Raw genomic sequence first — 12,951 nt, 5'->3', positions numbered from 1 at the left:
TTTCTATAAAGAAAGTTCCATACTAAATAAAGCAAAGGTATGTATCATATATATTAGATGTTTTCCTTAAGTGTGACAATATATTGCCATCAAACTGGTACTTACCTTTTTTATACCATCACATACACATTATTTTGTGTATGTATTTTCTGACTTGAGTCTTAATGTTCAAAACAGTAAGGTGAAATAGCTTTCCATATTCCTCACTGTAATGTTGATAGTGCAGTGTATACCTGAGAAGTTAGGATAATTTTACTGTGGATCATTTAATATAGATTCGGTATCCACAAAATTACTTCAACTATCATTTTATATTTATTCTATTTATAGGGATAAGAATGTTGAGAATCCCACCCACCCACCCTCTATGTTAAAGACTGCAAGAACAGAACCAAGTGGTTTCGATAATCTAATCTGAAGTAAAAAGGGGGCAATACTGAACCAAGTTATAAAGATATCCCCAAAGTTACATTTCCACACATTTCCCAAACTTAGTTCATGCCTAATCCTTGTTTGTGATCACAGAACCATGAATACCTCTTCTTTACTAATGTATGTAGCAGAATGGCTGTGCGTAAAGACACTTTGCTTCTTATTAATCCAGAATAACCATTACCGCCTGCTTGTCTAGGCAATCATTAAAACGGATAAAATAAAACAAACATGCTCTGAAAGAGCAAAAATAAATGAAATATTTCCTCTTCAGCTACCTCTTAGGAAAAAAAGTGATTATTAAAACGGTTTACAAGATGAGGTGGTTTTGATTTGGGCATGTAGTGCTGAAAAGCGTGACCTTCGATTGACGGGGAAGGAAAACCGACCGTCTGCTGCCGCGTCTATAAAGCTTCGCCGACTCGGGAAAGGAGCAACAAGCGCTTTTAGCACACTAAACTCCCGCGGCCCCTCGCTAATGTTTAATCCCAGGTCCCCTTTCCTTTCCAGATTTCACTACCAGGCCTGAGCTGGCTTTCCCCACCAGAGGGACTGGAGAGCGGGGTCCCTCTGCTCCACGGGAAGCCGGGAGGGGCAGCAGCAGCAGGCGGGATCGAGTTTCACATCCTGATCCCGACTCGCTCAGGAGCAGCAGCAGCCTTCGCTCAGCCGGAGGGGCACAAGGAGGGAAGCCCGGGCGGCGCGGCCCGAGCGGAGGACATGGCGGAAAGGTGAGTGCGGCCGTCGGATCCCAGCCAGCAACTTCGGGACGGAGGGGATCCCCTGTCCGACCGCTCGCCTCCCTACCTGTTGCGCTGGGTGGGGCGCAGGGCTGGGCCCCAGACGCAGGGAAAAGTATGGAGAAGCCTCCGCCGCCATTCCGCGCTCCTTTCCCCGGCGAGCGCGCGGCTGAGGGGAGGAAAGAAAAGTGTGCGGGAACTTTTGGGCGTCCCGTTTGGGGGGGGGGTATGGACGGCGAAAGGGCACTTGGCGCTCTTCGGGAGCTCCTCTTAGTCGGCTTTGGGCTCCTGAGGGAATTTCCTAAAACTGGGGGAAGGGGAGCGGAACAATGGGCGGGAGGCGGCGGCGGCGGCGGGGAAAGTATTGGGATTGTGGTGAAAGAATAGTTGCGCGACCCTGCTGGAAATGAAGTTTAATCCGCCCCCCGCCTCGGCACAGACCGGCTAAGTGTCCCCCCACGAAGGTGGCATGGTGCATTTTCACATGTTCTGGTTTTTGGTCGACTTATCGTGGGAGTGAGTGGCTTTAGGCGGCGGCGGATTACCGCGCTATGTCGGTGGTTGCTCCGGTGGGGGCATATAGTCTTATAGGCGAAGAATGTATGATGATGCGCTGGTGCATCATGCTTGAGACTGCAGCCTTGCACACTTGCAAGTACTGTAATGACTCTCGCCTCCGGGTGCCAGCCATACTTCCAGTAGCTAACAAGGATTGCAATTCCTGCTTCATCCAGAACCGTGCCCGGAAAAGCGCTGGAAAGATCACCTTTGCATAACTGAGTTAAGTTAACCACGCTGGTTGTGAGCGTGACAAAGGGAGCTAAAGGTCAACGGATCTGCGTTGTGATCTTGAGTGGGTACTTTTAGAAATCACATGTGTTTAGGGTTACTACAGAGCACAAGTATGCCATGGCTGACATATGCAGTAGGATGTCACCAAGCCCCTTCTTATTACTGGGACTCCATTTCCCATCTGCAAACTTGGCATGCGGGAATGTATGTACAGGGTCTTGGGTTCTAAACTGCAGTGGAACATAGTATAGATGCATGCAATCCATGCACATGTTTATGAACAGTAGTGCTGCTTCTATAGGGACTGATCATGCACTTGGAAAAGTCGTATCTTATGTATTGACCGGGACAGGCACCCATTTGGTTCTTTTGTCCTATGCTGGGATCCATGAATAGGTTAGTATACAGATCTAGCAGTTCTAGTCAGGAGGCTATTTTATTTGGCTGATCAGCCACTGACCTTCCGAGCCTCTCTTCTGTGATGTTGGCAGCTTTGCGCTGTTGGTGCCAGAATATGGAATGCAAAATAGGCAACCTGATACTTTTTAATGGAATGGATTCTATTTTTATAAGTGTGCATATGTTTGTAGTTGTACTTTCTGAGTAGTATAGATACACAAAAATATAGCTTGTATGTGTGCACATACTCTTATATCAACAGAAGTTGCTGGACCAATAAAAGATATACCAATACTCATTTTTTTATCATTAGTATATCCTTACTTGATAATGTACTCTTACAGAACACAACTTTTTAGAAAACATGGAGAAGTAAATTGTTTTACAACAAGGGTTCCCAAACTGTGGTCTGCAGTAAATATTCTTGTTGATTTTTAAATTTATTTTTATTGTTTCTTTTTCTTGGATTGTATTTTATTATTTATGCATAGAATTGTCTAATTGGAAGGGACCACAAGGGTTGTCTAGTCCAACCGCCTGCAATGCAGGAATCTTGTTATATTTTAAATTTTATTTTATGGAATTAAAATAGTGATATAGTAAAATGCAATGGAAGTAATAAAAACAAATTTAAAATCATACAGCATTCTACCTTGGGTAGAAAAATTAAGTGGTCTGCCAAGATTGTTGGCAGTTCTCCACTGGTCCATGGAGGAAATGTTTGGGAGCCACTGTTCTACAACATAGGGCTATGATCCAAAGAACTGCCCAAATTAAAGAGTTCATGCCCAATATGCCTTTGGCATTTTTCTCTGAAGAACAGTCACCACACTCACACAGAGGAAATACGGTATATGGCAATCAATAGTGTGTGTCTCAAACTGGTTTCCCAGTGTGACATGGGGGACTGCTGTTTAGCGCAGAAGTGCAGTTTATTTCTGGGCATATAGGCTTTGGGACTTACTTCCATGTGACTTGCTCCTTAGTAAGTGTGCACAAGATTGAAACCTCAATGTAAACATGTTGATCCAAGCTGTTTGTACTAGAAAGGTCTTTGTGCACTTCTTTTGGGTATACCCTTTTATCTTTTTGTACTTTTTTTTTTACCTTTTATGCTAGTGTGCTTTTGTTTCTTTTGTAACCCACTCCCATGTAGAACTATTACTTCCAAGATAAAAGTGAAGGCCATGTGTACTTGAATAGGATCATTTTCTTGGAAACATTGAAAACCAAATATGTACTGTTTTTACTCTGCTTGGAGACATGTACATTCTTCAGAGGGATTCAGCAATGTCATATATCTACAGCTCTTAAATTCAGGATAAACTGCTGTGATTTGTATGTCTAGATTGGTTTCACCATTTGACATTTTGAAAATCATGCCTTCATTGAAATGTTTGAGGTACTGGTTCTGGGCCAACAGTTCTGTTTGAAGGGGTCATCTTATTATTATTATTTTTTAAAAAATAGGTTAAAAGTGAAGCTTCCAGAAGGTGTACCATAAATATAGAAAAGTCAGAGATCAGTGTTGTAGAGTGAGCCTCTCCATGTGTAAAACAGTGCAGAAAATGAAATGCTTTGTACGCATGTTTTTTGAAACTGCTACAATGTTTAAATATGTTGTGACCTGTCTACATCAAAGTTGTTAATGATCCTTGAAAAGAATCCTCCCTGACTACCATGGGATTCACTTGCTTTGTGTGAGGAAAAAGGAAGACAAGTTCTTAAAAGCAAGACCAAAGTAAATATCACAGCAACTGCTTTTATTACTTCACAGTATGTAAAGGCTTGTTGGGACAAAAGAAGAAGAAACAAAAAATGGTGATTCCTCATACTTTTTAAAAATTAAAAATAATATAAAATCTTAATCACTATCTAGATTTTACTGAATACATGAATTTCTAAAAACTTTGATCAGATCAACACACACACACACATTTACTACAATATGGTAGTTATCTATTTCATCCATTTTTGTCCCAAGTACTCCTGGATACATCTTACAATCTGTTTCAGAACCTAAGAGGTTAATAAGGTTATATGTCTGCAAAACGCTTCCTGTATTGCAGCTCAAGTTTAGTTACAATCAAGAGTGGCTTACTGGGAGGAACAAGGTAGCAGGATTGGTGGCACTGCAGAAGCACAACCAGGACCAGTGTACGTTGCCAGCAGTGTGTCCACACGGCACTGACTTCCCTGCCACCTTGTCCCTCTCTTCTAGTAAGCTGCACCTATCCTAATACCAGGAGGTGACGTGGTGTGCGCCTTTGGTAACTGTTCTTTCAATCTAGTTTATTATTCACTGAGCTGTGTATGTGGGAAATGTAGTCTAATTCTTTGGATCCAGATAGTCTGAAAATGGTGATGTGAGCTGAGATGTCAGTGGATTATTGGAATGTGGGGATTTGGGCCATGTTCAGGTTTCAGAATGGGTTTAACTAATTGGAAAATATGGGGACATACCTGTAAGTATATGTTAAAGAAAGTACATTTGAGATTTTATAGAATCATAGAATTGTAGAGTTGGAAGGGACCCCAAGGGTCATCTAGAGTTTTATGATACTTCCTGTTATTAAAAGAATCAGCTTTGGGCCATAGATTGTTGGATTCAGATTTCTATAGGTAGGTAGCATGTGCCAGTAAGATGACACATCAAGTCAGTTGACATATGAGACATTTTAGCTTTATTGAGATTGAGAAAGAGGTCTTGCTTGCTCCAAACAAAAAGAGCAGAGATTTAAAAAACTTAGATAAAAAGCAAGTTGTTCTCCTGTTCTTGTTCTGTATTCTGGTTGTACTAGAAGTAGTGGATAGGCCTCTGGAGCACTTGGCAACATGCTGTGACCAGTTTCATGACACTTGAGGATAAAGTTGCTCCGTCCCATAGTGTCTCAATATTGTTGTTGCAGTTCCAGCTGAGGTATCCAATGCAGTGTGTTCCGATGCTCTGTGGGATCAATTTTGGATTATGCAGCCCAGTGATGCGGACAGGTTTCATGCAGTGATGCAGTTGGCTTCTTCCACTCTTGACCTCTGTGCATCCTGGCTGGTGAAAGCCAGTTGGTGGGGGGTGTTAACTGGATAGATCCAGGGTGTGGTGAGCACAACTTTACACAGTGGAAAGCTGCCTGCTGCTGTTCAACACTCCTGAAGATGCCCACTTCAGAATCTATGGTTTATTATAACAACTACCATCTGGTTGCAAGTCCCCCCTTTTTTCATATGGTGGTGGAAATAGTGGTGGCTGAGAAGGCTGCAGCATTTCCTGGAGAATATGACTCAATTAGATCTGTTTCAGTCAGGTGCAGTTTTGGGACTGAATCATCCTTTGTTGCTCTGGTGAATGACCTATATTGAGAGCAGGACAGGAGGAATGCAACTCTTGCTTCTTGATCTTTTAATACCATTCACCATAGTATACTTCTGCTATCCTTTCTGGGATGGAAATTGGGCGTGCTGTTCTATAGTAGTTCTGCTACTACTTACAGGGTCATATCCAGAGAGCAGCATTGAGAGACTGTGTTTCAGCCCCATGCTCATTGCACTATGGTGTCCTACAGGGTACAGTCTGCTCAACATCTGCATGAAGCCATTGTGTGTGGTCATTTGGAGTTTGGGGGCAAAGTGTCACCAGAACAATGGTGGCACACAGTTCTACTTCTCTGTAACATCTGAGTCACGAGAGGCTGCACATGATCTGGACTGTTGTGTGGGCACAGTGGTGGAGTTGACCAGAAAGTTGAGGATGAATCCTGCGAAGACAAAGGCACTGTGGGTTGGTAGTTCCTGTGTCCGGGGAATTTTCCAGTTGCCTGTCTGGATGGGGTTGTACTCTCTCTGAATGAATAAGTTTGGAGTTGTGGTGTGTTCTTGAGACTATTTTTGTCACTGGAAGCTCAGGTAGCCTCAGTGGCTATGAATGCCTTTTTGCAACTATGGCTGGTACACCAACTACAGCCCTTATTGGGCAGGGATAGTCTGGCCACAGTGATTCATGCACTGGTAACCTCAAGACTTGGTTATTGCAGTGTGCCCTATGTTGAGCTACCCTTGGACCTGGTCTGGAGGCTCCAGCTGGTGCAAAATGTTGCAGCTAGACTGTTGATGGGCACAGGCTATCGCCAGCACACAACTCCAGTGTTCAAAAGCTTCCACAGGGTGCCCATACACTACTAGGCCACCTATAACTTTTTATTGTATTAACTTACAGAGCCCTTAATAACTTGGATCCAGGATACCTCAGGAACCACCTGATTTGTTATATCCCTTCTTAATCACTGAGGTCTTTGCAGGAGTTTCTGTTAGTGGTCCCCCATGGCTCAGATGCAGAGCCCATATCCACAAAGAGCTATGTCTTCAGTATTATGGGCCCAATTTTGTGGCATTCCCTTCCAGTTGAGGTCAGAAAGGCCCTCTCCCTGTTGCAGTTCATTTACTGAAGACTTTGTATTCCAGCAGGCTTTTTAATTAAGTTGTTATTTTATAGTTTTAATTCATTTGTAGACTATTTTATTGTGTCTCCTGTACATTCCTTAGAGATGACTGTAATTAAGCAGTATATGTTTTGTTGAAATATTGCTGCTACTACTACTATTACTACTACTACAACAACAACTAATAATAGCTAGCTAGCTACCTAGATAATAACCAAGTAATAGCTGTGTAAGCCTCTCAGCAATAACTTGTATCTCTCTGCTTTTTAAATGTTTATTTCTATGTAGTGTTTGTTACCTAATAAATATATATATATTTAAAACGGCATGAGTCTGCACTAATGCACGTTTTCCTAATCTTTCTGTTTGAAGTAGTTCTTTACATGTTTTATAAATATTGCTCGTTCTTTAATCTGGTCTGTGTTTAGCCTACAGCCTCCCCACCTGTGCAGATCAGCAAATTGTAGGATTAGAGCCTCTTGTCCAACAAAAGGGAACAAATGGCCTGTATCGTAAATCTTTCTGAACAACTTTAGTGCAACAGGAAAATCCGTATTACAGAGTGAAGACTAACAAGTCACGTGTTAGCCGGTACAATTCTATACATGCGTGGCTACTCAGAAATAAGCCCCACTGAATTCAATGATGCAAAACCCAGGTAAGTGTATATAGGATTGCAGCCCAAGCTTTGTATATTTTAAAAGTTTTAAAATAAAGAAATTAAGATTTGGTTGCTTCCTCTCCTTCCTGCTTTACAGCTGAATAATGCCCAGGGTAATGTTGTCAAGGCAAAATGACTTTCTAGTTTAGAATATGTGTCAGTTTTCGGGTGGCAGAGTGATCAAAACTACCTTCTGATAACTTTGTCCTCTCTGGGTTTTAGTCGTGTAGTGTTTAAAAAGCAGTTTAGGTAAGTCATAGTAGGGGTGTTAGGCAATAGAGGGCACTGAGTGTCTCTTGCTGGTATGACATGTGTGGTGTCCATCTGACAACTCTTGTATTTAACATTAATTTTATTAAAGAAGTGCTTTAGGAGCCCTGTAACCACTGGTTTAACAAAGCAGTGTGCACCTCTAAGAAGAACCTGACATTAGATTTCACCCTGGAGGAAAGTTAATAATCCACATTACCTAGAGAGTGAGTTAAATAGTGCTGATATTTCAGCCTTGGTTGTGAAAATACTGAATATGCTATGTATCTAAATAGGCTTGGGGCCTTATTTGAGGTGAGACACATAGCTGCTGAACATATAAAGCTTTGCTATACCAAGCTAGTTCACAATTCACGCTTAGCAATGATTCGTTTTCAACTATTTATTTATTGAATTTGTAAGCTCCCCTCCTCCCAAAGGAAACTACAGTGAAAACAGATCCACAGTTTAAAAACAGAAACAAAGCATTTACTACCCCCCCCCCCACTATGACTTCACTATGAATGTGGTTTCTACCCCTTGCAGGGATTTATCCTGTGGGTGTCATCCGTGGCACAAAAAAGCCATGATGTGGCTTGTCGTGTTGCACAGTCTGGATTGGGGTGTGTCCCCCCCCCCCCCGCAACAAACCAATGAGCGGTATGCCAGAAATAAGCCAGAAATACAACTTACGGTACTTCTAGCTTACCGCTTGTAGTTTTGAAATAAGCAGTCATGTTCCAGGATTGTGCAGTGTGGCAAACCATACTAAGTTTTGTTTGTGTCATGCATGGCACCCATGATAGGAAGGCACAAAAGGTGCATTCACAGTTAAGCCACAGTTTAAAACAAACTATGGGTTAACATGGCATACAAACCAACATACTTTGTCATCTTCCATACCTGGGTAAGGTAATTGAGAGAGCAGTTGCTGAACAGCTTGGTAGGTTTCTGGAGGAAACATCGGCATTAGATCCATTTCAGTCTGGTTTCCGTCCTGGTTTTGGGACGGAGACGGCTCTGGTTGCCCTAACAGATGATCTCCGTAGACAACTGGATCGAGGCGGGTCAGGACTGCTGATCCTTTTAGATTTGTCAGCTGCCTTTGACATGGTCGATCATGATCTTCTGGACCACCGCCTCGCAGACGTGGGGATACAGGGCATAGCCCGTAACTGGTTGTGCTCTTTTATCTCTGGTCGGGGACAGAGGGTGGCACTAGGGAGGGAAATGTCGTCGCGCCACTCCTTGGTGTGTGGAGTGCCGCAGGGCGCAATTCTTTCCCCGATGCTTTTTAACATCTTTATGCGCCCCCTTGCCCAGATTATCCGGAGCTTTGGGCTGGGCTGTCACCAATATGCTGATGACACTCAGCTCTATCTGCTGATGGATGGCCACACCGACTCGACCCCGAACACACTGACCAGATGCTTGGAAGCTGTGGCTGGATGGTTTCGTGGGAGCCGATTGAAACTAAATCCTTCGAAGACAGAGGTCCTATGGCTAGGTCGGGATGGCATGGGGATGAGGGACCAACTCCCTTCTCTTGCGGGGGCCCAATTAGTGCCATTGACTTCCGTTAAGAGTTTGGGTGTAATCCTTGACGCCTCCCTTTCCATGGAGGCGCAGGTTACAGCAACAGCCAAGGCGACATTTTTCCACCTTCGCCGCATCAAGCAGTTGGTCCCTTACCTTTCCCGCCCTGACTTGGCCACAGTGATTCATGCGACGGTCATCTCCAGGCTTGACTACTGTAATTCGCTCTATGCAGGGCTGCCCTTGAAGCTGTCCCAGAAACTCCAGCGGGTGCAGAATGCTGCAGCGAGGCTCCTCACGGGGTCTCTGCCATGGGAGCATATTCACCCAATGCTTTTCAAGCTGCACTGGCTCCCGGTGGAGTACAGGGTCAGATTTAAGGTGCTGCTTTTGACCTTTAAAGCCCTTCACAGCCTAGGACCCTCGTACCTACGGGACTGCCTCTCCTGGTATGCCCCACGGAGAGCCTCAAGGTCCATAAATAACAACACCCTAGTGGTCCCGGGCCCTAAGGAAGTTAGATTGGCTTCGACCAGAGCCCAGGGCCTTTTCAACTCTGGCTCCGGCCTGGTGGAACGCTCTGCCTCATGAGACCAGGGCCCTGCAGGATCTGATTTCTTTCCGCAGGGCCTGTAAGACAGAGTTGTTCCACCTGGCCTTTGGCTTGGAGCCAATTTGATTCCCTCCCTCCCTCTCTCTCTCTCTCTCTTTTTTTTTCCTTTTCCTTCTCCTCCTGCGATGAGGCTACATTTTAATATTTTAATGTTCCATTATTTTAATGTTGTATTTTATTTTTGTTTTTAAGTTTGTAATCATTCATCTTGTTTTTATTATTGCTTGTAAGCCGCTCTGAGCCCAGCCTTGGCTGGGGAGGGCGGGGTATAAATAAAAAAAAATTATTATTATTATTAGTCACTGTGACATTGGCCAGTATGATTTTACTCTGTGACTTGAAGTGGATCTCCAGGGTCTTGGTCAGAACTATCGTTTTCAGTTTTGCTACCTGAGATTACTTACTTTCTTTTAATTGAAAATGCTGAGAGTTTAATTAAATATCTTCCAGATACAACACATATTATCTACCACTGAACTAGATTCCCTTCCCATTGTGTTGACCTTTATTTCAGTGATTCCCCCCCCCCCCCCATAATAGCATAATTTTAATATCAAAAACCCTCAAATGCTTAGTTTGGTTAAGTTTAGTTGTTCTTAATGTTATAATTTTACACTAGTTTAAAGTAGATAAAATTATATAAACATAGGTCCTTGAAAACCAGCAGCTCCCAAAAAGAAAAAAAGAGCCAACACTGATTACCTAGTATAAAAAATATAAAACCAAGTAAAATTTACAGCCTGGTCATAAACACATTTGCATGTAAATCAATTTCAGTGGCACTTATTCCCAAGTATGATTAGACTTGTTTGTTTGGGAGTGTCCCTTTGAAATCAGTGAGATGTATTTCCAAATAAATGTGTTCATGTTGCGGCATAAATTAATAAGTGCATTTCTTTACGTAAAAGATTCTTCTAAATCCAGAACCAGGTGCTGCCATAAGCTCCTTCATGCTACTGAACTTCTTTTGACTGAATATTTGCTAAGGGCTGGTATGATGGACTGTATTCTACAATTATCATTATTCCCATCATTACCTTCCTGGTAGACCTGCTTTCTCCTTAAACTTGATTTGAATTAATGTATGTCCCAATCCTTAGCATAATTTACTTTGAAGTAATTAAATCACGCAGGTGGCGCTGTGGGTTAAAGCCTCAGCGCCTAGGGCTTGCCGATCGAAAGGTCGGCGGTTCGAATCCCTGCGGCGGGGTGCGCTCCCGCTGCTCGGTCCCAGCGCCTGCCAACCTAGCAGTTCGAAAGCACCTCCGGGTGCAAGTAGATAAATAGGGACCGCTTACCAGCGGGAAGGTAAACGGCGTTTCCGTGTGCGGCTCTGGCTCTGGCCAGAGCAGCGATGTCACGCTGGCCACGTGACCCGGAAGTGTCTCCGGACAGCGCTGGCCCCTGGCCTCTTAAGTGAGATGGGCGCACAACCCCAGAGTCTGTCAAGACTGGCCCGTACGGGCAGGGGTACCTTTACCTTTACCTTTAATTAAATCACTTACATAATGTCATATTGGGACTCATTTTTTTATATATAAAATTGCCTTCTTTGGCAACAGCATCAAGAGAGACAATTGCTCTGATTATCATGTGGTCATCTTGCAAGTGAATCAGATATCTGGCCCTGCACCACCCTCCCAGCTGCCTTTGGTGTAGCGGCTCTGGCCTCACTGAGCATCTGCTATGCTTTCACCTAGGATGCTTGAACACAGAAGGGAATGGAGAATTTGAAGTCAGTGGCTGTTGTGAGAAATTAAACCTCTGCATTTACATCATTAGATAGCACCTTGTGGGTGCAGTCTCAAAACCTTTGTTGAAAAGAACAGTCAGTTCTAGCTGTTCAGAAGTTACAGCGGAAGTGGGTAATATTCTTGTATCCACCCAATACAAGAACTCTTCAGTCCTTTTGATGCTGAAAGAACCTTCATTCAGGGAGCTTAACTGTCCTGTAGATAAAAAGAATTCTTTATCTGTTAGTGTATTATCTGGCTACACCACATCTACTCTTGATAAGTAGGAAAACTCCCTCTGCCAAAACTGGAAATGCTTCCAGCTTGTAAGCGTTCAGTTGTATATTTGACATGTAGCCCACAAGCTTATTCTAGAACCAACTCCCTATTTGCCTCCTGGTATGGAACAGTGTATAAGCTTTATAACAAAGTGATGATGTGGAGAATGCAAAGTAGAATGTTGCAAGTCCTACAGATCATAAAATGGCAGGTAAAAAAGATTCATATTGATGGTAACTTACGTTAATGAACAAATTTATCAGAGTTGGTATAGAATTGGTTTCCTGTGCTTTTAATAATTACATAGATGAGGGATTATGTAAGGAGCAGCTCAAGTCTTCTGTGCAGGTATTAAAGGTACAGTACCACTCATACTTGTTGAATCTGGGTGCCCAAGCTGATGCAATTAGGCTTGGATAAGTTCATGGTGGAACAGCCAGCTGTGTAATGCATACTTGTTTGACAAGAACTTAGTTTCACAACCTCTGAAATTTTAAAAAATAGAATCCTTTGTAGACAGACACCGAGTATCTAGAAGATTTCCACCATCAACCTCATAAAGTGAGTTGATGCAAAACTAATCAAATTGTGTGTGTGTTTTCCTGAAATGCAGTTGAAGATTTGAAAAATAAACACACATTTTTTTTTAATGTATTCCTCTATTGCCTCTTTCACATATCCCTTAGTAGTCCCCCAACTTTTGCCTTTTTCCTGGTTCACAATTAGCTGTCATTAGAATACATACATTTTCCTAATGCTTTACTTGGTCTTAAGTCTGTGTTGCCTCACTGGAATAGTGTCTTGTTCTAACATGCATACTACATGAAAATCCCCTTAGGGCCTTAGGTAGTCAAAACAGCCAGTAATGTCATCCTTTATAATATAAATTAAAACTAGGGTAAACATGATGATCTGGTTTAATCTGCATTTATGAAAGGTTTCTGTGGGTAATTTTTTTTTAGGATGGTCTACCTGGAGGTTTTTAATGCCTCATTAAACTCTCATGTGTAAATTAACCTTATATGCTAAAATTGGCTTTTTCAGCAGGAATATAAAATTATCTTTGCATTTAATTCAAGAGCAG

At 42.8% G+C, this 12,951-nt stretch overlaps 1 protein-coding gene across 3 annotated transcripts in view; it reads left to right on the top strand.

The window, feature by feature from the left end:
* Positions 1-12,951, top strand: part of LOC307217553 (rho GTPase-activating protein 39-like) — a 100,626-nt gene that overhangs the window by 14,732 nt on the left and 72,943 nt on the right. For 2 of the 3 annotated variants that reach the window (XM_079978979.1, XM_079978976.1), the window contains exon 3: positions 943-1,163. In XM_079978979.1, coding sequence (XP_079835105.1) covers positions 943-1,163 — 221 coding nt within the window. Of the gene's footprint in view, positions 1-942; positions 1,164-7,224; positions 7,455-12,951 lie in introns of those variants that run through there. The other variant, XM_079978980.1, reaches the window with a different exon arrangement.

The sequence above is a fragment of the Podarcis cretensis genome (assembly GCF_951804945.1).
Source record: "Podarcis cretensis genome assembly, chromosome: 6".
Classification (NCBI taxonomy): domain Eukaryota; kingdom Metazoa; phylum Chordata; class Lepidosauria; order Squamata; family Lacertidae; genus Podarcis; species Podarcis cretensis.
Note: the sequence above shows the minus strand (reverse complement) of the source record. Positions and strands in the feature narration are given on the sequence as shown.